Source organism: Monodon monoceros, unplaced genomic scaffold (assembly GCF_005190385.1).
Source record: "Monodon monoceros isolate NGI ecotype Baffin Bay Population unplaced genomic scaffold, NGI_Narwhal_1 Super_Scaffold_3, whole genome shotgun sequence".
NCBI classification, from domain to species: domain Eukaryota; kingdom Metazoa; phylum Chordata; class Mammalia; order Artiodactyla; family Monodontidae; genus Monodon; species Monodon monoceros.
Genome location: NW_021703780.1, coordinates 36,042,718 through 36,067,840, shown reverse-complemented (window position 1 = coordinate 36,067,840; position 25,123 = coordinate 36,042,718). Strand labels below are relative to the sequence as shown.

Below are 25,123 nucleotides of genomic sequence, written 5' to 3'. Positions count from 1 at the left end.
TGCACAAAGCCACTTTGATAGCTTGTACTTCAGCTTCAGCATGTCCAAGAGATTCATCAACTCGTCAAAAAAGCGTTCTTCTTCCTCCTCTTGACTTCTTTGTTCTGGCTCCACAATTTTCCTAAATTTCCCAAGCTTAACAACTTGATCATCTTTGACTGCTATATATTCACTCTCCATGCTCTTGCACTTAGAGAGTTTCACAGGGGTGGGAAAGGACAAGTGCATTGCAGGGATAATCAGGGAAGGCTTCCTAAAAAATATTTATATTAGGCCTTGAAAGATGCCCAGGACTTTTCAGACAGAAAGACCTAGTATAAACAATTTTTTAGGAGGGCTTCTCTGATTATCCCTACATATATTGGGTTCCTACAGCATTCTGTACTTCTGTTATCTCACTTAATACATACTGCTTTTATTAGAGTTATTTTGTACCTACCAAATTGTAAGCCCCTTCAAGGCTGGAATCATGTTTTATTCTTCTCTGTAACTCTCAGGTTCCCTAGGATAGTATTTTAAAATTTGACTTAAAGAGATTGAATCCTGTACTATACACAGTATATCATTTTAGGCCCAGAGAAGATACCCAAACATTTGGAGAATGGCCAGTGAATGAATAGCACAAACTTTGTATGTAAAACTTTAATAAAAGAACATTTATAGGGAAAATTTATAGGTAGTTTCTGTATTCCTCTTCAAAGGTTATTTGACTATCTCTCAGTAAGCAAAACTTCTCCTAGCTTTACTTCCCTAATAGCCATCCAAAATATTTAACTATGTCTTACTATGCAGGATAAATCCCAAGGATGAATTTGGGACTCAGAAGATTATCAAAAAAAAAAATCAACTCATCCCTGAATAAGGAAATAAAATATCAATAAAATAAAAATAAAATATCAATCTTTTCAGGCCTACTAGTCTTGTTTGTATGTTTTTAGAAATTCAAAGCTGCAACCAAAAAAAAAAAAAAGCTTATTCAAAAATGCTGGATTAGTGGCCAGGAAACATGAGGCAAAGCAATGGAGGGCCCAGCTCATCACATTCCACTGACTTTCAGCACTGCCTCTTGATCTCTCATCTCCAAATACAGACTCTGAGACCTGCTTGATCATGTATCCTAAGGAATATGGAAAAGGGGCATTAGGAGGTATCAAAAAGCCCACTCTTTAAATATCCTGTCTGATTTGTGGCATCACAACCTCCTCATCTCTTAAAAAAGACTTTGTTAGAAGACCATCACCCAGGAAACATGATCATTTCATCTGAGTGACTTTAATTCAGAGCTTACAAAAATGATCACTCAATTCTCACCTTCAACTCTATCACCTGTACCCCATAGCCACATCTTTGCCCTTTCAATAACCTCTCACACCCACCTACATTCATTACATGTGACATAATCTTTCAGTCTTCAGACACTCGGAAGTCATACAAAATAACTTAATATTTAACTCAAAACTGTCCGTGTACACCAAATTTTAGAATTACTTCAAAATTTTATTATTGGCAGGAAACACTGCAAAATATTACCTCAGAAATCAAAAGACATTAATGTAATATCTTGTAAGCCGAATTGTTTCACCCAATACCAGTGATTTTCAGAGAGAAACAACAGAGAGGGAAAATTTATCTACTGAGTGGTAAATTTCAATTCCTTATTAAAGACATAAATATGTTTTGTTGCCAGTAATCTTTAAGGCCTCTGTGGACTGTGTGCTTTGCAGTTGTTAAATGGGCTTTGTTTTCCTTTCTATAAAAACAGAAGAAATAACCAGGGGAGGAAAGAAAACGACAAAGTGAAGAACCTGACCATGAAATGCAGTCCAATTTTCACATTTATCATCCTGCTGAGCACAGGCCTAAGCTGAGAGGCAAGGCCAAGCTTAGATGGGAGGGCAGCCATGGTCCTGGCCACAGAATCTTCATGTAGCCAAAGGATGTCTTGGTCTTGAAACTGAAAGCATAGGTTGAAGACAGGGTGGATTATAGTTCAGGGAGTTCAAGGCAGGCAATGCCTTGTCTGTGGATATAAATGTTGGCTAGGGAGTGCTCATTTTATTGTGAACTCAGGAAAAAGGCCTTTTCTGAAAAACATTTATTACTCAGATTCTATCCCATTTTTCCTTAATAACCTAGCGGTCAGCTTTTGAAAAATGCTTTACCATTTTAATGTGAACATTTTTGAAGTTTCAAAACAAAACACAACCAACAAGAGAAGAGTTGGTGGAATTTGTGTCCATGGAGAGCCAAGTCATGATATCATTAGCTATTTAAAAGCATGATGAGGACGAGGGGAAGATGGCGGAAGAGTAAGACGCGGAGATCACCTTCCTCCCCACAGATACACCAGAAATACATCTACACGTGGAACAACTCCTACAGAACACCTACTGAATGCTGGCAGAAGACCTCAGACCTCCCAAAAGGCAAGAAACTCCCCCACGTACCTGGGTAGGGCAAAAGAAAAAAGAATAAACAAAGACAAAAGGATAGGGATGGGACCTGCACCAGTGGGAGGGAGCTGTGAAGGAGGAAAGGTTTCCACACACTAGGAAGCCCCTTCACGGGCGGAGACTGCAGGTGGCGGAGGGGGGGAGCTTCGGAGCCACAGAGGAGAGCACAGCAACAGGGCTGCGGAGGGCAAAGCGGAGAGATTCCTGCACAGAGGATCGGTGCTGACCGGCACTCACCAGCCGGAGAGGCTTGTCTGCTCACCCGCCGGGGTGGGCAGGGCTGGGAGCTGAGGCTTGGGCTTCGGTCGGAGTGCAGGGAGAGGACTGGGGTTGGCGGCGTGAACACAGCCTGCGGGGGGTTAGTGCACCACGGCTAGCCGGGAGGGCATCCGGGGAAAAGTCTGGAGCTGCCGAAGAGGCAAGAGACTTTTTCTTCCCTCTTTGTTTCCTGGTGCGCGAGGAGAGGGGATTAAGAGCGCTGCTTAAAGGAGCTCCAGAGACGGGCGCGAGCCGCGGCTAAAAGCGTGGACCACAGAGATGGGCATGAGACGCTAAGGCTGCTGCTGCCGCCACCAAGAAGCCTGTGTGCGACCACAGGTCACTATCCACACAGCCCTTCCGGGGAGCCTGTGCAGCCCGCCACTGCCAGGGTTCCGGGATCCAGGGACAACTTCCCCAGGAGAACACACGGCGCGCCTCGGGCTGGTGCAACGTCACGCTGGCCTCTGCTGCCACAGGCTCGTCCTGCACTCCGTGCCCCTCCCTCCCCCCAGCCTGAGTGAGCCAGAGTGCCCGAAGCAGCTGCTCCTTTAACCCCGTCCTGTCTGAGCGAAGAACAGGTGCCCTCCGGCGACCTACAAGCAGAGGCGGGGCCAAATCCAAAACTGAGCCCCTGGGAGCTGTGAGAACAAAGAAGAGAAAGGGAAATCTCTCCCAACAGCCTCAGAAGCAGCGGATTAAAGTTCCACAATCAACTTGATGTACCCTGCATCTGTGGAATATATGAATAGACAATGAATCATCCCAAATTGAGGAGGTGGACTTTGAGAGCAAGATTTATGATTTTTTCCCCTTTTCCTCTTTTTGTGAGTGTGTATGTGTATGCTTCCGTGTGAGATTTTGTCTGTATAGCTCTGCTTCCACCATTTGTCCTAGGGTTCTATCCGTCCGGTTTTTTTTCTTAAATTATTTTTCTTAATAATTATTTTTTATTTTAATAACTTTATTATATTTTATCTTACTTTATTTTATTTTACTTTATCTTCTTTCTTTTTTTCCTTACTCCCCTCCTTCCTTCCTCCCTCCCTCCTTTCTTTCTTTCCTTCTTTCCCTTTCTTTCTTGCTTTCTTTCTTTCTACTTCTACTAATTCTTTCTTTCTACTTTTTCTCCTTTTTATTCTGAGTTGTGTGCATGAAAGGCTCTTGGTGCTGCAGCCAGGAGGCAGTGCTGTGCCTCTGAGGTGGGAGAGCCAACTTCAGGACACTGGTCCACAAGAAACCTCCCAGCTCCACATAATATCAAACGGCAAAAATCTCCCAGAGATCTCCATCTCAAAACCAGCACCCAGCTTCACTCAACGACCAGCAAGCTACAGTGCTGGAGACCCTATACCAAACAACTAACAAGACAGGAACACACCCCACCCATTACCAGAGAGGCTGCCTAAAATCATAATAACGCCACAGACACCCCAAAACACACCACCAGACGTGGGCCTGCACATCAGAAAGACAACATCCAGCCTCATCCACCAGAACACAGGCACTAGTCCCCTCCACCAGGAAGCCTACACAACCCACTGAGCCAACTTTAGCCACTGGGGACAGACACCAAAAACAACAGGAACTATGAACCTGCAGCCTGCAAAAAGGAGACCCCAAGCACAGTAGGATAAGCAAAATGAGAAGACAGAAAAACACACAGCAGATGAAGGAGTAAGATAAAAACCCACCAGACCTAACAAATGAGGAGGAAATAGGCAGTCTACCTAAAAAAGAATTCAGAATAATGACAGTAAAGATGATCCAAAATCTTGGAAATAGAACAGAAAAAATGCAAGAAACATTTAACAAGGACCTAGAAGAACTAAAGATGAAACGCACAACGATGAATAGCACAATAAATGAAATTAAAAATACTCTAGATGGGATCAATAGCAGAATAACTGAGGCAGAAGAACGGCTAAGTGACCTGGAAGATAAAATAGTGGAAATAACTACTGCAGAGCAGAATAAAGAAAAAAGAAGGAAAAGAACTGAGGACGGTCTCAGAGACCTCTGGGACAATATTAAACGCACCAACATTCAAATTATAGGGGTTCCAGAAGAAGAAGAGAAAAAGGGGACTGAGAAGATATTTGAAGAGATTATAGTTGAAAACTTCCCTAATATGGAAAAGGAAATAGTTAATCAAGTCCAGGAAGCACAGAGAGTCCCATACAGGATAAATCCAAGGAGAAACACACCAAAACACATATTAATCAAACTGTCAAAAATTAAATACAAAGAAAAAATATTAAAAGCAGCAACGGAAAAACAACAAATAACACACAAGGGAATCCCCATAAGGTTAACAGCTGATCTTTCAGCAGAAACTCTGCAAGCCAGAAGGGACTGGCAGGACATATTTAAAGTGATGAAGGAGAAAAACCTACAACCAAGATTACTCTAACCAGCAAGGATCTCATTCAGATTTGATGGAGAAATTAAAACCTTTACAGACAAGCAAAAGCTGAGAGAGTTCAGCACCACCAAACCAGCTTTACAACAAATGCTAAAGGAACTTCTCTAGGGAGGAAACACAAGAGAAGGAAAAGACCTACAACAACGAACACAAAACAATTTAAAAAATGGGAATAGGAACATACATATCGATAATTACCTTAAATGTAAATGGTTTAAATGCTCCCACCAAAAGACACAGATTGGCTGAATGGATACAACAACAAGACCCATATTTATGCTGTCTACAAGAGACCCACTTCAGACCTAGAGACACATACAGACTGAAACTAAGGGGATGGAAAAAGATATTCCATGCAAATGGAAACCAAAAGAAAGCTGGAGTAGCAATTCTCATATCAGACAAAATAGACTTTAAAATAAAGACTATTACAAGAGACAAAAAAGGACACTACATAATGATCAACGGATCGATCCAAGAAGAAGATGTAACTATTGTAAATATTTATGTACCCAACATAGGAGCACCTCAATACATACGGCAAATACTAACAGCCATAAAAGGGGAAATCGACAGTAACACATTCATAGTAGGGGATTTTAACACCCCACTTTCACCAATGGACAGATCATCCAAAATGAAAATAAATAAGGAAACACAAGCTTTAAATCATACATTAAACAAGATGGACTTAATTGATATTTATAGGACATTCCATCCAAAAACAACAGAATACACATTTTTTTCAAGTGCTCATGGAACATTCTCCAGGATAGATCATATCTTGGGTCACAAATGAAGCCTTGGTATATTTAAGAAAATTAAAATTGTATCAAGTATCTTTTCCAAGCACAACACTATGAGACTAGATATCAATTACAGGAAAAGATCTGTAAAAAATACAAACACATGGAGGCTAAACAATACACTACTTAATAACGAAGTGATCACTGAAGAAATCAAAGAGGAAATCAAAAAATACCTAGAAACAAATGACAATGGAAACACAACGACCCAAAACCTATGGGATGCAGCAAAAGCAGTTCTAAGAGGGAAGTTTATAGCAATACAATCCTACCTTAAGAAACAGGAAACATCTCCAATAAACAACCTAACCTTGCACCTAAAGCAATTAGAGAAAGAAGAACAAAAAACCCCCAAAGTTAGCAGAAGGAAAGAAATCATAAAGATCAGATCAGAAATAAATGAAAAAGAAATGAAGGAAACGATAGCAAAGATCAATAAAACTAAAAGCTGGTTCTTTGAGAAGATAAATAAAAGTGATAAACTATTAGCCAGACTCATCAAGAAAAAAAGGGAGAAGACTAAAATCAACAGAACTAGAAATGAAAAAGCAGAAGTAACAACTGACACTGCAGAAATACAAAAAATCATGAGAGATTACTACAAGCAACTCTATGCCAATAAAATGGACAACCTGGAAGAAATGGACAAATTCTTAGAAGTGCACAAACTGCCAAGACTGAATCAGGAAGAAATAGAAAATATGAACAGACCAATCACAAGCACAGAAATTGAAACTATGATTTAAAATCTTACAACAAACAAAAGCCCAGGACCAGATGGCTTCACAGGCGAATTCTATCAAACATTTAGAGAAGAGCTAACACCCATCCTTCTCAAACTCTTCCAAAATATAGCAGAGGGAGGAACACTCCCAAACTCATTCTATGAGGCCACCATCACCTTGATACCAAAACCAGACAAGGATGTCACAAAGAAAGAAAATTACAAGCCAATATCACTGATGAACATAGATGCAAAAATCCTCAACAAAATACTAGCAAACAGAATCTAACAGCACATTAAAAGGATCATACACCATGATCAAGTGGGGTTTATTCCAGGAATGCAAAGATCCTTCAATATACGTAAATCAATCAGTGTGATAAACCATATTAACAAATTGAAGAAGAAAAACCATATGATCATCTCAATAGATGTAGAGAAAGCTTTCGACAAAATTCAACACCCACTTATGATAAAAACCCTGCAGAAAGTAGGCATAGAGGAAACTTTCCTCAACATAATAAAGGCCATATATGACAAACCCACAGCCAACATCATCCTCAATGGTGAAAAACTGAAAGCATTTCCACTAAGATCAGGAACGAGACAAGGTTGCCCACTCTCCCCACTCTTATTCAACATAGTTTTGGAAGTTTTAGCCACAGCAATACAAGAAGGAAAAGAAATAAAAGGAATCCAAATTGGAAAAGAAGAAGTAAAGCTGTCACTGTTTGCAGATGACATGATACTATACATAAAGAATCCTAAAGATGCTGCCAGAAAACTTCTAGAGCTAATCAATGAATTTGGTAAAGTAGCAGGATACAAAATTAATGCACAGAAATCTCTGGCATTCCTATACACTAATGATGAAAAATCTGAAAGTGAAATCAAGAAAACACTCCCATTTACTACTGCAACAAAAAGAATAAAATATCTAGGAATAAACCTACCTAAGGAGACAAAAGACCTGTATGCAAAAAATTATAAGACACTGATGAAAGAAATTAAAGATGATACCAATAGATGGAGAGATATACCATGTTCTTGGATTGGAAGAAACAACATTGTGAAAATGACTCTACTACCCAAAGCAATCTACAGATTCAATGCAATCCCTATCAAACTACCACTGGCGTTTTTCACAGAACTAGAACAAAAAATGTCACAATTTGTATGGAAACACAAAAGCCCGAATAGCCAAGGCAATCTTGAGAACGAAAAACGGAGCTGGAGGAATCAGGCTCCCTGCCTTCAGACTATACTACAAAGCTACAGTAATCAAGACAGTATGGTACTGGCACAAAAACAGAAAGATAGATCAATGGAACAGGATAAAAAGCCCAGAGATAAACCCACGCACATATGGTCACTTTATATTTGATAAACGAGGCAGGGCTGTACAGTGGAGAAAGGACAGCCTCTTCAATAAGTGGTGATGGGGAAACTGGACAGGTACATGTAAAAGTATGAGATTAGATCACTCCCTAACACCATACACAAAAATAAGCTCAAAATGGATTAAAGACCTAAATGTAAGGCCAGAAACTATCAAACTCTTAGAGGAAAGCATAGGCAGAATACTCTATGATATAAATCACAGCAAGATCCTTTTTGACCCACCTCCTAGAGAAATGGAAATAAAAACAAAAATAAACAAATGGGACCTAATGAACATTCAAAGCTTTTGCACAGCAAAGGAAACCATAAACAAGACCAAAAGACAACCCTCAGAATGGAAGAAAATACTTGCAAACATAGCAACTGACAAAGGATTAATCTCCAGAATTTATAAGCAGCTCATGCAGCTCAATAACAAAAAAACAGACAACCCAATCCAAAAATGGGCAGAAGACCTAAATAGACATTTCTCCAAAGAAGATATACAGACTGCCAACAAACACATGAAAGGATGCTCAACATCATTAATCATTAGAGAAATGCAAATCAAAACTACAATGAGATATCATCTCACACCAGTCAGAATGGCCATCATCAAAAAATCTAGAAACAATAAATGCTGGAGAGGGTGTGGAGAAAAGGGAACCCTCTTGCACTGTTGGTGGGAATGTGAATTGATACAGCCACTATGGAGAACCATATGGAGGTTCCTTTAAAAAACTACAAATAGAACTACCATATGACCCAGCAATCCCACTACTGGGCATATACCCTGAGAAAACCATAATTCAAAAAGAGTCATGTGCCAAAATGTTCATTGCAGCTCTATTTACAATAGCCCGGAGATGGAAACCACCTAAGTGTCCATCATCGGATGGATGGATAAAGAAGATGTGGCACATATATACAATGGAATATTACTCAACCATAAAAAGAAATGAAATTGAGCCATTTGTAATGAGGTGGATGGACCTAGAGTCTGTCATACAGAGTGAAGTAAGTCAGAAAGAGAAAGACAAATACCGTATGCTAACACATATATACGGAATTTAAGGGAAAAAAATGTCATGAAGAACCTAGGGGTAAGACAGGAATAAAGACACAGACCTACTAGAGAATGGACTTGAGGATATGGGGAGGGGGAAGGGTAAGCTGTGACAAAGCGAGGGAGAGGCATGGACATATATACACTACCAAACGTAAGGTAGATAGCTAGTGGGAAGCAGCTGCATAGCACAGGGAGATCAGCTCGGTGCTTTGTGATCGCCTGGAGGGGTGGGATAGGGAGGGTGGGATAGGGAGGGAGACGCAAGAGTGAGGAGATATGGGAACATATGTATATGTATGACTGATTCACTTTGTTGTAAAGCAGAAACTAACACACCATTGTAAAGCAATTATACTCCAATAAAGATGTAAAAAAAAAAGAAAAAAAAAGCATGATGAGCAGCCTGCTGCTAATAAAGCATGCTTCACACTCTGCCTTCAGAAGAGATGAGCTTTGGAACACCCCCTGCCTCAGTCCAAGAGGCCAAGCAAAATGCCAGTGAGTATCAATTACAAAGTGCCACCTCAGAGGTCTTAAAAATCACATTTAATTATATGATCCACTGCTTCTTCTTTAGCATGCACTGAACAAAGTAGTAAATTAGAAAGAGAAGTTTTCCAAGATTCATTTGCTACATTAAAACTCTTTGGAAGTTGTTTGTAAAAACTCTTCATCGCAGATGATGGCTTTCGGCACTCTGGGGAACCATCTAAGTACAGGATGCTAAATTTCCTACCACAACATCACTATTTTAGAGGCAAAACCAATGGCCTTAGTTTTCTGCAAATGTATTTTAAACAAGTTGTAAGATTTTCCATTTATAAACCTGGCTATCAAATCTCAACATACCCTTGAAAGATAATAAAAACTCAGCTCTGGTGGCTTAAATGGCACTTACATCAGTCTGATTTTGAGACACGATCATCTTTTCAACTGGTCAACAAGTATCAACTTTGGACTCAGCAGATGATACCCAGTGGCTATGCTGCTATCAAAGGGAGGAGGATGAATGAAGTCAGTGCACAGGCTGCCTCACCCAGAGAATAAGACCCATCAGAATGTCCAGAACAAAACTAATTCGTTTAACTAGGATTTAATCATAATGAACCTACTTTCTCTCCTTTAATTTTACTAGTGAAGGACTGGCTCAGAGCTCAGATTGAATGCTTTCAGGTAAACACTCTACGGGACTTGTAGTAACTAAAAGTTCCTCAAAATGATCCAAAGAAACTCTTCCAAAGTCTTAAACCTCTTATTCCCCAAATCATCTCCTCCAGCTCAAGGACACTTAGCGAAAGAAAACAAAAATGTCATTCCTTGGAATTACGTTTCTCCACTACCAGAAGGAAGATCTAACTTACATTATTTCTGGTCCATTGAATAAATTTTTCTGAAGGTAAAAACATGGTTATTAAAGCAATAATGACTGCCTCTCTTGAGCTGAATATATTTACAGTTTCAACCCTCTATAAACCACTTAGAAATATGGAGCATAGATGAAATAACAGAGCTTCCCAAAACATTCTGCAAGATTCCACTTTATCTTTGTAGAAAACATAAGTAATGGTTGGAGACTTTTCACTAAGTTCCTGGTCAGATGTGGTTTTCATGTGTGTGCTTCTAAGTTGCACTGTCCTGGTTCAGCCTTCGGTTACATTTCATGAAACCAGCATAGTTCGATCCTATGAGAACCCTGTCCTGTGTCTTCAGTTCGATAGATTTTGTTTAATTTAAAGCCTTTTGTTGTAAAAAGGTGGGGTTCATCTGCAGCCATCAGCACCGTGTGGACTCCAAAACAAGCTGCCAACCCTTCCTTTCTTGGCCCTTCTCCCCCATTCCCCTGTATTTTTGTGCATACTCAATTGTATATCACCAGGTAAAACTGTTCAGATTATTTGTTTAAATTTATAATCTTAATAAAAAGTTGATTATATAGCATGGTGGTGCCTTGTAAAAAACAAAACAAAACAAAACGCAGGTAATGTATGTAGATTTTCTGCAAAGCGCTCTGAAAATTCCATAAATCCCATCCTTCAGGGATTTCACTTTTCTGTAGTCTTTCCACCATACTTGAGTTCCTATCCCCTCTAAACATATGCTGCAATACCAGCATTTCCATAGACAAAGCACTGCACACTAATAAAACACAACACTGTTTACATACAGTGCAAATATATAACATATTTTTAGCATAGGTTATGAGCAACATTTTTAGATGGATGGAGCCTGCAGTGATATTAGTAAAAAACTTCTACTGTAAATTAGTGGCCTAAATAGAAATTTATGTTCCATAAAACCCAGCATGAAACGATAAGTTAGAAATATTTAAATAACATTTTACAAAGTGTTAGCAGCAAGTACAACTGTGTCAGGCTGAGTCAGTTACTGAAAAGGAGAGCTGGGCACTGTCATAGAAAAGTGCCCAAGCAGCAAGACAGCACCTTGGTCTTTTAAATAACTTTTTAAAAAATTATGTATGACCTCAAGATTGTACCTGACTAATATCTCAAGGGTAGTCTCAATCTTGAAAACAAAAAAATAACCATCCAGCCCAGGGATAAATTTTACAACTTCTACAGACACAAGGTCAAAAGGCACCAAAATGAGATGGGATTTGGTTCATATTTTCATTCAATTTTCTAAAAATATACTAGATTTATAATGTGAACAAATGAGATTACATCTAGGTTTGGATTTCTAAGATCTATAATCCTGTTCAAGTCATAATCAAGCCCATTCTTGCATTACTCACATTTCACAGGGCAAAGAATATTTCTATTATTTCTTGAGAAAAAGCAGCTTCCAGCTTAAATTTATCTTGCAATTCTGCAAAATACCGAGCCTTTAAACACTATATTCAAAATCTAACATTACGAGCCTGATACTATGGTTGGATCTCAGTGAGCTTGTGAAAACACTATAGAAGCTCCCCAAATTTGTAATTTAGATTTTTTTCCAAAATAACTGAAGTGGGAGTTGATGGTAGTGGCTGGGGTAGGGAACAAGGAATAAAGTTCCAACTTTTTTTCTCCTCCAAAAAGAACAGGTAAGTGTCAGGGCTTCAGTAATGGGGATGGCAGAATGTCATGTCTTCAAGTAAGACTAAAATGATAGCTTTACACTTTTTGTTTTTTCATCTGCAATTCAGAAGGATAAAGGCAATATTCTAAAAAAAAGAAAGGCCTCAATTAAAAAAAAAAGAGTTATCTGATTCATGAATAATATCTCAAAATAAAAAATAAACAATAGGTTTGGAGTAAGGCTTTATTAAGACAAGAGATTGGTGTTGGCATGCTGGATTTTTCCAGTGGATTACTTCACCTATCCCACTTTCATCCTTAAATTCCACAAGCCTAAAATTGGATTCATCATTTCTCTCCAAACTTGACTTAGCCTAACCATTTCTGTCAATGACATCTTTATCCTACCTACTATATAAATTAAAGTCTTCATTCATTACTTCTGATTCTTCCTCTTCTCTTACCCTCAGAGCTAATATGGAAGCTTAGTAAGATTATAAGCTCTAAGAAGCCTGGGGCTATGTGTGTCTTACTTTTCATTTATTCTTTCACCTCTACCACATGACAAGGACAGTGACAGGTACTGGGGGAAAGTGAGCAAGACAGTCATGGCCCCTAGCCCTATGGAGCTTACAGTCCAGTGAAGAAGTCATACATTAAATAAATACACAAATAAAGGTCTCATTACAAACTGTGACAAGTGCTTTAAAGAAAAAGACCTGGGTTCTATGGATGACTTAGTTAAGATAAGGGATAGTGTTTGTCAGAAAGGATTCTCTCAGTCAGTGAAAACTGAGCTGAGACTAAAGGGTAAGTCTAAGGTAGCCAGGGGAAGACCGAGGGGAAGAGCACACTGGGAAGAGAGGCAACATGTGGGAAAACCGTCGGGTAGGAAAGAGCTCAGCACATTTTAGAAAATGCAAAAAATGCCAGTAAGGCTGGAGATAATAAATGGGCAGTACAGTTGCCATATTAAGATGCTGGATTTTATCCTGTGTATAATGGGAACCCTACAGGGTTATGCACATGATCTGATTTATGGTCTTGCAAAGAACCCTGTAGCTTCTGGGTGGGAAAATAAAGTGGAACAAGAGTGTAAATGGGGAAACTAGTTAGGAGGCCACTGCAGTATAGTACCAGTGACTTAAACTAATCCAAGCCATCCTCGTTCCGAGGGTCTGGCAAAGCTCCCGGCTCATATAAATGAATGAATGAATCAATAGATATCAGCATTGGTTCTTACAGTCTTCTTTCATGATACTCCTACCTGTCCCAGGGTAGAGGCATCCTCCAGTCTTTTTCTAAGATACAATTACATTTTTCTAGAGTAAAATTTTTAGTCAACATCATGATAAAAAAAATTTAGGTGGTATCTAATGTCTATAATTTAAAGTTCAAACTCCTCAACTGCCACATAAAATTCTATGAAAGTTGAAATATAATTCTTTGAAATCTCAAATAATCAGATAATTTATATAAGATTAAGCAAAAATTTATATGAATGTTCATCATAGTAGTATTTACAATATCAAAGTAAAAACAATCTACATGTGCTTCAAATTATGGAACACCTGTATAATGAAATAACATACAGCCCTGAAAAATGTTTTCAAGGAATATTTAATAATGTGGGGAAACACAATACAACATTAAATGAAAACAGGATATAAAACATATATAATTTGACCTGAAGTTTATTTTTAAAAAGAATACACATGACTAAAAAGAAATAGATCAAAGATCAAAGTAGTGATCTATGGACTGGGAGGTTATAGGTGATTTTTACTTTCTTAATATGTTTTGCTGGTTTCCAAACTTTCTACAATAATAATACTTTTATTCTCAGAAAAATCTCCTAGTAATGGCTACACCTAAAAGAAAGAAACTTCAGCCTAGCTCCCTATTGCCCTCCCAATCCTTGCGCACAAGTCTGTGATTCTGTCTCCCACAGACCTGCCTCTACCACTGCCTGCACGTGGCACACTTCTGCTCTGCAGCTGAGTCTGTGGGGGCCTCCCTTAGTACCTCCATTCCTGCTCTCAACATTTACTACACAAAGCACTCATCTGACATAACATTTGCTGCCTTGACTCATCAATTTCTTTTCTGTGCCCTTAGCTCTCACTTATCTGTCAAATTGACTATGATTTCACTTCTTTGTCCTGCCCCCAGCACCAAGCGCAGCATCTTCTAAGGAGGCATTTAATATTTGCTGGTTGCTCAGAATGAAGTTATTCTATATAGGGGCCATTATTTGGCTCTCAGAAGACTAGCATGGCCATGATCTCCTGGGTCCCTGCTGCTTCTTGGCCAAAAGCTGCTGCCATTACTTCCCCCTTTGAATCACAGATGGTTAGGGCAGGGACGAGACCTGAGATAGGGTCTAGCTCAATCACTGAAATTAATAAAAGAGAAAATTGAGTTCTAAAAGTACAGAGAGACTCTCTGCTGGTCCCTGGGAGAGGCAGTGGCAGTGGCAGAGCCAGGCCTGGAAATGCAATTGCTCACATTCAGTGGTCATTTCCCCAGACCATTCTATGGCAGTGACCTCCAAGAGCCCTTCTCTCTAACTCTTCAAAGAATGTAAACTGGCAAACAAGTTTGGAAATGTCCATTTGATTTCCCGAACGTTCATTTGACAGGCTGGAGAAAATGCATTTGGAATTGCCATTGTGTTTTTCACTCTGTTTAATACAACTGTTGAATATCAAAGGTTCACTGAAAGTAAATGAAAGTAGCTTTTAAGCTTAGCCATTAGGCACTTTAGAATTGTTTTCAAGGCAGCACAGCATAAAGGCCAGAATAATCTGATCGTGAATTCTTCCCAGGGATATAAAATTAAAAGCATAATTCAGTGTACATCTTTCCTCCTACGATGAACGAATGCAGCCCTGAATGAAGCCAGGGTGTGTGATATGTGCTTATGAACCAGCCTGGAAAGGATGCTTTTCACCACTCCAGGAAGAAATATGAAAGTCACTGATGAATAATTATTCTGATAAAGCACTAAGATCCTGTAAGGTTAGGCTGTGATTTAAGTTGACAGCTTTGGTTATAAACACTGGTTCTAAAAAATACCAATTAATGATTCATTTGACTCCTGCTCTGCTCTGATACTGTCCAAATTCTGGCATTTCATGTCATGCCATTGTCTTTTACCACATAAACTTGTTTTATCAAGACAAAGAGAGTAAAAAATACTTTCAAGTGAAAATAATAAAAAGGATCTACTTTACTGTTGCAAACTCTGACAATTTCCTCTTTGCATTAAAAAAGATAATAAGTGTCAAACCAGTTATTACAGCACATGACAGCTTCAGAATAGAGACAGCATATCCAGCTCTACATTATTCAATATGGACACATGGGAAAAGAGCAAACAGTTTTTCTAACAGATTTCTCTGCCTCAATGCCAATATGGCAAATAATCATAAGAAAATGTTATTACTCTACCTAATTTTCCCTTGGAGCTTTTAAATGGAAACTTTGGTTAACTGATTTTTAAAATATGCACAGGGAGGGGTGGGCAGCAACACCGCTATGAAGGGTCCTGCCAACGACATCCAGGCTTAGGTGAAATGCCCCCTGGGATGGGAGGGTTCTGAAGACGAGTAATAAGGGCTGAGGACTGGGGATACATGGCAAAGACAGATGTCTTTCCTAAAATGGAAGAGCTCCTGAGATGGCATGAACTGCACTGAGGCAGAAGTTGGAGGAAGGAAAAGAGAAATATTAATGTGTGCTTTCTTTCTCTAATCACTGGGGATGACAGTCAAAATCAGAGGAGAGTACAGCAATTCAGAAGTAAAAGGAACAGAAGCAAAATAAAGTCACTGCAAGGTCTCTTCATTAGAGACTGAGATTCATTTCAACTAGCCTATCTTACCTCAGCTGCCATAACAAAATACCACAGAGTGGGTGGCTTAAACAAAATATTTACTTCTCACAGTTCTGGGAGCTGGGAAGTCCAAGATCAAAGTGCTAGCCAATTTGGTTCCTGGTGAGAGCCCCCTTCCTGCCTTGCAGAGGGCAGCCTTCTCACTGTGTCCTCAAGTTTCAGGGTGAGGAGTGGAGGGTGCTGATCTCTCTTCTTTTTCTTATAAGGACACTAATTCCACCCTCATGACCTCATCTAAACTTAGTGACCTCCAAAGGTCCCACTTCCAAATACCATCACATTGGGGGGTATGGCTTCAACATATGAATTTTAGGAAGACACAAACATTCAGTCCATAACATAACCTTTACCTAGTACCTACTATGTGCTAGATGTAAGTTCTGAATAAAATTGAATAGTCATGCCAGGGGCAGAATCATGCTTATAATAAGATGCTCAGAAGCAAGACTGTATTTTCCTTTACACCTAAAAAAGCTTGTTTAGCAAACAAAGTTATTTTTACCTGAAATGGCTTTAAATCCTGTGCTTTGTATTTATGTCCATACTTCTTAGATAAGACCTACTTTAACTGTTGCCAATTCTCACATTTTACTGATCTACTAAGCAGTATCCAGATTTGCCAATTTTATTTTCTGTCACCCTAATGTTATCATGACTTAATGCTATCAGGGAACACGACAGAGTCAATGCTGATTATAGCCAAGAAAGTGAGGACGAAAGCAATACTAACTGGGGATATTTGTTTTTTTGTAAAGCCTCGACAGGAGGTCCTCTTATCCCAGAGTCATTTAAGGATCATTAACTTGGGGCTTCCCTGGTGGCACAGTGGTTAAGAATCTGCCTGCCAATGCAGGGGACACGGGTTCGAGCCCTGGTCCGGGAAGATCCCACATGCCGCAGAGCAACTAAGCTCATGAGCCACAACTACTGAGCCTGCGCTCTAGAGCTCGCGAGCCACAACTACTGAAGCCCGTGCGCCTAGAGCCTGTGCTCTGCAACAAGAGAAGCCACCACAATGAGAAGCCCACACACGGCAACGAAGAGTAGATCCTGCTCACCGTAACTAGAGAAAGTCCGCGTGCAGCAACGAAGACCCAACGCAGCCAAAAATAAATAAATAAATTTATGAAAAAATCATCAACTTGACTCAAACCCAGCAAAAATGCTACAAATACATGGAGTAAAGATGTCAGTAATTTTCTGGCAAGGAAGCATGGTTTAGTGGAAAGAGAATCCACTCAAGGTCTTTGGAGTCAAACAGACATGGTTTTGAAATCTAGTCCCACAATTTTTTTTTTTTTTTAACAGTGTGACCTCTCTGAGTTTCAATTTCTTCATCTGTAAAAATGAGAATATCCCTGCTGCACAGGAATGCTGTGTGGGATTAAATGAGAGGGAAGTATGTGCAAGTGCTTAAGAGGAAGTAACCATGTGGTCAATATGTTGTTTCCTCTCTGTTCCCGCGAATGCCTTCTACTAGGTAGGGGTCAGAAGTTCAAAAAGTTTACTACCGGTTTCTGCTTGTGTGTGTGTATATGTGTGAGAGAGGGGAGGGGCTGTGTGCAGAGGAAGGTTATAGATTTGTGAGTACTGTGCTTTCATGAGCCTGACCATCTTTAAAATATTTTGTGTTTATTGATTTGAATATCATATTAATTTAACCACATATTTCATCTGACACCTCCATTTTCTGGTCTTTTAGGCATCTCTGGGCATGTGGATGCTTGATAAATAGACTTATTAGCATGATTTGACTATCTCTATCCTGTCTCCCATTTTTTTAACAGAATTACACAGCTGGCAGTGAGGATGGCGCCGAATCTCATCATTCATTTACAACCCTTTCTGCATGACTGAATCTGACTCTGCTTATTCCCATTCTCTGCTTAGAGGACCATCTCTGGTGTCTCTTCACTGAGAGGCAATGTGTACAAGCAGACAAAGCAGAAGAATAAAGGAGGGAAGAAATGTGGGCCCTGAGCTTCTGGATGGGCTCTGACCTATTTCACTCACCTTCAAACTCTGTGTGAATCTATTTCAGCTTCAGCCACTGTAGGGAAAGGCTGAGGAATCTTGATTTCCTTGAAGAAGGGAATGAACAATCGACACACTAAAAATCAGAGGAGACTTTGGAAATTACAAGAGTGGCTGCTACTGTTAATGACTAAGTTGCCTTGGTATGTCTTGTGTGCTAAAATTCCATTTCATTTTCATCACACATAGAACCAGAATTATCACTGCAGGAAGCGCTACAAGTTGTGTTCCCTTTGTTCTATCAGAACATCCCAAATAGTATCACATGCTACCTGAAGATGTGCCCCTGAAATAGACCAACAATGCTTCAATTATCTTGGCTGCAGGCAAAGACAAAATAAGAGTCTCAGGAGTTCTCAAAAAGTTCAAAAAGTTCTCTCTAAACTGTGTTGTTTTCAGATGGAAACTACAAGAACATGACCAAAACTATAGTAGTAGAGATTTCCCTGGGCTTTGTTCTGGCTATAAGATAGTTTCCAAATATACGATGAAAGGTAATTAGAAGCCGGCAGGGGCCCAAGGTGGAACACATCAACATGATCATAGTTCAGACACACAACCCATTCAGTCCCCACCCCACTCCACCCCCAGCTTCTCACACAAGCAGGGTTACCCAAACTCTGGTTAACCTAGCATCAACCTTCCTATTTAAGTTTATCTGATAATTCACAGTGTAATGGGAAAAAATGGAAAGACAGAAAGGAGAAAACATAAAACAAATATTGTCCTTCATGTTGGTAAAAACATAAATTGGTTACATGACAAATGTGAGGCAGTGATTACGCTGACAGTCCAATGGCAAAGTTATTAAAATCTTTTTTTTTTCCAACTTGGAATCTTTATTCTTGATGATTTTGTAATAGGCTTGTTCTTAGTTTGATTAAGCAAACTCTCATGTGGCTATGAGAACTCATTCAAATTTGCTAAAGGAACTATGATGATAAAATTATACAGCAAGTTGGGAAAAATACCCATGAAATAACACAACTTTTTATAAAATTGTCAGGTTTCAATTCCAGTAACCCATAAGACAGGGCCTAAAGCCTATTCATAATCACATCATTCCAGAATGAGGAGCTATTGCCAGAAACTTTTTATGGGGTGGGAAAAGGAATAAAATATGGTCAGTGCTGACAAATACAGGTTTAATGATACAGTGCTCTTCACAGATGGCTACAGAGACTGTAAACTATTATCCAGAAACATACAACCACACAACACAGACCACTTAGCCAGATCTAAAATAAACTGGCTTCTTGTAACTACCCTGTAAACACTACAGCCCTTCTTCCATCCAAAACTGACCCTAACCTCACATGAAAACAGTTATTGTAGGGGAATCAGAAACCCAGCTTTGTGGCCAAAAGTAAAAACCAAAGGAAAAATAGCAATTCAGTGGTTAGCTGGTGAAAGCGGGAGATCTGGTGCCCTTCACTGCGCTGCTTTGCTCTTCTTACTCTGGCTCTTTTTGTCCCTCTTCTCCAGCCCATCCATGTTAGCTCTCAATAGGCTTGAATAAGCCATCTGAGACTTATTCACTTCTTTGGAGCTCACCACAGTGCTGATCTTCTTTTTCCCATTGGTAGCTCTTAACAGACACTTGTTGTCTGAGGGCTCAAAGCCCTCCAGAGAACCCTTCCTTGGAATGGGTTTAGTTCGACCACCATACTTCTTCAGGGTGATGAACACGCTGCCCGACAACTGGCACTTCTGGAAGAGGCTGGTCAGCTCTGTCAGGAACTGCTCACTCTCCAGCAGCACCATCCTGGTGCTGCTGGCTCCTCTCTGTCAGCACCTATTAAAATCTTTAGAGAAAAAAATCTCATTTCTTCAAAATTTTCCACCATTTTAAAAGCCAAGTCGAGAGCTGAATCACTGCTGTAAAAGGAAACACCCCTTCTGAACCACATCTGTGTGATGGGGCCACTGATGCCGCCATTACTGCTCGATCAACACACCCTGGAACAAGAATTTTCATTTCTGAATCCAACCCTGTTCAAAATCCTCCTGGGGAAGTAAACTAACACCTGGGCATCTTCTGCAGTATAAAAATTCTCTTCTCTTACGGCAGTAGCCTTATGTTTAGACTCAAAAATGCCTTTTCCCTTGCATCAGCTTCTCTCAGGTAAAAGGAAATAAAGACAGAAAGCAAGGGCCCCTTCAGTAAAATCCCACTGAGAAGGGACAGGCAAAATAGGAAGATTTAATTCTAACATGAGGGGACCCTATGATGATGTGAGAGGGAAAGGAGAGAGAAGAGGAATGGCATCTAATCTGGAAGATTCAAGTACATTCACAGATACTTTCCCAAGATGTGCAAGCATCTAGCCTTCTTTAAGGAGACAACGGTGGCATCATATAACTCAAATTAATTCCTTTCTGAATGAAAGCTGAGTAACAAAAACAGAACTTGGCAAGATGGCACAGCACAATGAGGGCAGAATTGTATTCCCAGTGGATACTTGGTGAGATGTTAGGTTGTCATCTCAATATAAAATAAAATGAGGCCGCACAATGGAAAGTGTTTTGAAAAGTAAAAATCCAAGGGAAAGATGAAGGCAGCATTTTAATGAATCTGGAGAAAACGAACTCTGTGGAGTGGGCAGCTCTGACTGTGACCTTTCTCCCGTTGACATCCTGGGAAGAGAAGACACATGATGGAGAGGCCAGTGCCTGCCTCCTTCCCCCACAACGGGAATGGCAGTACCATTTGCCAGCACCTGGAAGCTGAGAGAGAGCCTGATGTGGATTCTGTCCGTCCATTAAAGGCAAGAAGAGTGAAAAGTGGGAGAGAAAGCTCCTAATACCAACAGTGGTGACCTGGGGTCATGCAGTAAGGAGTTATAAAGGCATAAAAGCTGCTTTATTCAGATGGTTCCTTTCAGGGAAACTCATTTCATGATACTTAATGCAGGCAGTTAGAAGAACAGTTGGGTTGGATATAACTTACAGTATGTCACACAAACCTGGAGTGCCCACAGAACATTAATTTCAGGGCACACACTGAGATTATGCACTTACAACCAGCCTCCTTGCCAGGGGCAGCAGCTTGTAACTCAGAAAGTCATGTTTCATTTAGGATGTGCTGTATAGTGTTGAAGGGGAAAGTTAACTGTTTTGTTTTGTTGTGTCTTTTTCCCCAATCTGAGTAGAAAGCCCTTGGGAAAGAGCTACATATGCTAAACTGAAATTTTCTATAAAGGTCTTCTCACTCATTTCAGCACAAATCTGCTTGGGTCATATCTCTTGCACGTTTACTCTTGTTCTAAACACAAGACTTCCCCTGCTACTGAGATCCCCACAAGCAAGCTCACCATTCTGGGATTTGCATATAGGTTTGGGTATCACTTTCTCCTGAACCTAGAACTATGTTTTCCACCACAGCATGCCAGACACTAACTCATCCCTACTCAAAGGGGCTTTTAGAACACCACTTTCTTGATGTGCTACATATATACAATGGAATACTACTCAGCCATAAAAAAGAATGAAATAATGCCATTTGCAGCAACACGATGGACCCAGAGATTATCATACTGAGTGAAGTAAGTCAGAAAGAGAAAGACAAATACCATATGATATCACTTATATGTGGAATCTAAAATATGACACAAATGAACTTAGGTATGAAACAGACTCACAGACATAGAGAGTGAATTGCCAAGGGGGAGGAGGGATTGGGGAGGGACAGGGTGGGAGTTTGGGTTTAGCAGATGCAAACTATTATATATAGGATGGATAAACAACAAGGTCCTACTGTATAGCACAGGGAACTATATTCAATATCCTATGATAAACCATAATGGAAAAGAATATGAAAGAGAATGTATATATATATGTATGTATGTGTGTGTGTATATATATATACATATAACTGAATCACTTCGCAGTATAGCAGAAATTAACACAACATTGTAAATCACTATACTTGAACAAAATACATTTTTTTAAAAAAAGACATTCTTAAGAGAATTTTCAAAAAAAAAATCCCAACTTCCTCTATGTGGTAGTGAGGTGGTCCTTTTTTTCACCCTTAGCTACTCCTCAGCTCTGGTAATCAGTAACTATTCAACTTAGGTAAGAGAAACCATATTAATTCTTCTAAGTAATGCAAACATCTAATTTTACATGCTCTCAAATTACTTTTCTTTCTACTGCATGTTTGTGTAGCTGTTACATGAGTCCGTTGTACTGATGCAGCTGTCATCCCTTCAACTCAGTTCTTGCCAAACACTGAGCTGTGTCTGGAGATACAAAGATAACCACTCTTGTTGAAGAGATGCCAGTTTAGTGGGAGAGCAGACATGTAAACAGATCCGTATGTGAGATACATGGCCTGGAGAGGGAGAAAAAAATATATTGCACAAATAAATCAGCACAACAGTACAAAAAGAACTAGAGGGCCATAATATACCACAAAGATCCAGTGAAATGCATGGATTGCGAACATGAAGGTAATACTTGCATTTTCATCTCAGTCAATCTACCTACTCTGCTGCAGTGGAAGAAGCAACCTCGTTCCTACCTAAAGCCAACTGTCCACTTGAGTACCAGGGCCAAGCCCCTCTCTCATATCAGGGACACGGTCCTTTAACGATCCACTCTCCTGCATTATCAAATCCTCCCTTCCTGTGGAGTCATTCCAACGTGCATACAAGCATACCTTAATATCATCCTCCCTTGACCTTGAGCCCTCTGGCCTCTTTGCCATTTCTCTGCCTCCCTTCCCGGTGACACTCCTTTCATCTTCTACATTTACTGCCATCCCTATTACCTCACCCTCCATTCCCTTCTCCCACTGCTCCACCGAACTGACTCTCAGCAAGGCCACCAATAAGGTCCACCTCGCCATTAGTGACTTTTCTGTTCTTATCTGTCTTGCATAGTGTCTACTGCCCACTCTCATCTCCCCTCAGCCCATATTGAAAGACTGTCTTCTTTAGGCTTCCATGAAAACCCTCTCCTTGTTTTCTTTCTGCCTCACTGCAGCTCCTTTGCAGTTTCCTCTGTCTGCTTCTCCTTGCCTGCCTCATTCCTGTCCCCCCCATAGCCCATTCTCACAGTAGCTAGAGTGGTCTTTCAAAAATATAAACCAAGTTATTTTATTCCCTGACTTAAACCCTCCAATGGCTTCCCATCATTCTTAGCATAAATGCCATGTCACCGAGGCCCAGTAGTTCCTGGATCCTGCCTAACCTCTCTGCCTCATTACTAGCCATACCTTCTCCCAACACCCTGCACACTATCCACCACCAGATTTCAGACTTACACTGCCTTTTTTCAGTTCCTCAAACACCCAAAGATAGTTCCCACTTCACAACCTTTACCACTGCTGTTCATTAGCCTAGATCACTCTTCTCTTAGCTCTCTGCATGGCCAACTGTGATAAGTCAAGTCTCAGCTCAACGGACTTGCTCACAGAGGACTTCCCTGATCTTCCTGCCCAAGTGTCCATTCCCCAAACTCAGTCACCTGCTAGCTCATCACCCCTTTCCAATTCCTTCAAACACTACACTAAAAAGTGTCATGTTTATTTTTCACATCTCATTTGTCTACCTCTCCTGTGAGAGCCTAAGCTCAACAAGGGCAGGGACTTGGTCTTGTTCAAGCTGTATGTCTAGCTCCAGGTACAGTGTTTAGTACATGGTAGGTACTCTGTAAATATTTACTGAATGGAGGAATGAAATGATGATGAAGTCCTTGGTTAGGATACTGTGTCCAGCTCTTTGCTCTTCAACTACAGAAAAGCACAGGAAGGGGAAAGTTGAAACATAATAATAACTAGTGTACAGGGAAATCAGACTTATGGCAAAAGGTTAACAGAACTAGAATTAATGAGAAAATATTCTACTTTCATTCTTCAGGGGGTCATTACTAGTTTTTTTTAATGTCTAATGAAGATTAAATAAAAAGAAATGGACTACAGGTTCAGCAGACTGGGTTTAAGTTCTAGAGTAGATGAGATGTGGGTTAGTTATGGAAACACTTCCTGAAACTGACTACTATTTAGGATTATAGGAACTGCCCTGGTGGCGCAGTGGTTAAGACTTCATGCTCCCAATGCAGGGTTCCCGGGGTTCGATCCCTGGTCGGGGAACTAGATCCCACATGCATGCCTCAACTAAGGAGCCTGCCTGATGCAACTAAGACCCAGCACAACCAAATAGATAAAAATAAAATATTTTTTAAAAGATAATTAGTTCCAGAAAAACACTGAAGAGTCTTTTAAAACTAAAAGGGATAATAATAATCCTGTATCAACTGAGTGCCTCCTGTGTGCCAAGAGCAGTGCCCAGACTGTGTTGTAAGTCTGCTCTCCTTTGACACTTGTAGCTGCCCTGTGAGGAGACACAAGCTACTACCGTCCTCCTTTTAGAGATGAGACGACCAAGGCTTAGCAGAGCTAACTAACTTGAAAAGGCCACATAGTTGATAAATGACCAAGGTGGGGCCAAACCCAGATCTGTTTGACTCTATAATCTGTGCTCCTGACCACTATGTTTAAAAGGGAGAGTTTAAAGCACTGGACATAGCCCTGCTAAAAACATGAGGATCCGTTTTCTTAAAATCTTCACCCAAATCTAGGATTCTAAGGTATTTTCAGGAATAATATAAAGAACATGCTACAAAGAACAACTTAAAACAGCGCTATAATGCAGATTCCATCTTAGAGCTTTTGGTTACACAGACGTTTGATGAACTGGACAAAATAATGTGCTTTTGGTTAGCCATTATATAAATTCTCTTGTGTCATCTTGAAGGATTACTTTATTTATAGTCTGAAGAGCTGTCTTAGAAATATGAGAAAAGAAAAACAAGTTTACAAGTATCACTGGGTATGACAAAATAATTCCTTGTTCCTCTAAAGTTATGAACAGAGGTCAGGTCAGCAGATTATGGCCTGCTTATGGCCTGTGAGCTAAGAATGAATTTCACATCTTTTAAAAGGGTTGTTTAAAGGAAAAAAAGGAGGAGAACAAGTCACAGAGACTGTGTGGCTCATAAAGCCTAAAATAGTTACTTTTTGGTCCTTTAGCAAAATGTTTGCTGACCCTT

General features: G+C 40.0%; 2 protein-coding genes across 2 annotated transcripts in view; both read right to left on the bottom strand.

The window, feature by feature from the left end:
* BTBD9 (BTB domain containing 9) overlaps positions 1-25,123 on the bottom strand; it is a 405,922-nt gene that overhangs the window by 250,480 nt on the left and 130,319 nt on the right. The gene's annotated exons all lie outside the window — the stretch shown is intronic.
* Positions 19,036-20,624, bottom strand: LOC114907696 (signal recognition particle 14 kDa protein-like). The gene has a single exon (XM_029243464.1). It carries the CDS (start codon positions 19,829-19,831, stop codon positions 19,499-19,501), a length of 333 nt encoding a protein of 110 aa, XP_029099297.1. The 5' UTR covers positions 19,832-20,624; the 3' UTR covers positions 19,036-19,498.

Excerpts from the sequence above, each read along its gene's own strand:
- LOC114907696 (XM_029243464.1), bottom strand. The coding sequence starts at position 19,831 with ATGGTGCTGCTGGAGAGTGAGCAGTTCCTGACAGAGCTGACCAGCCTC.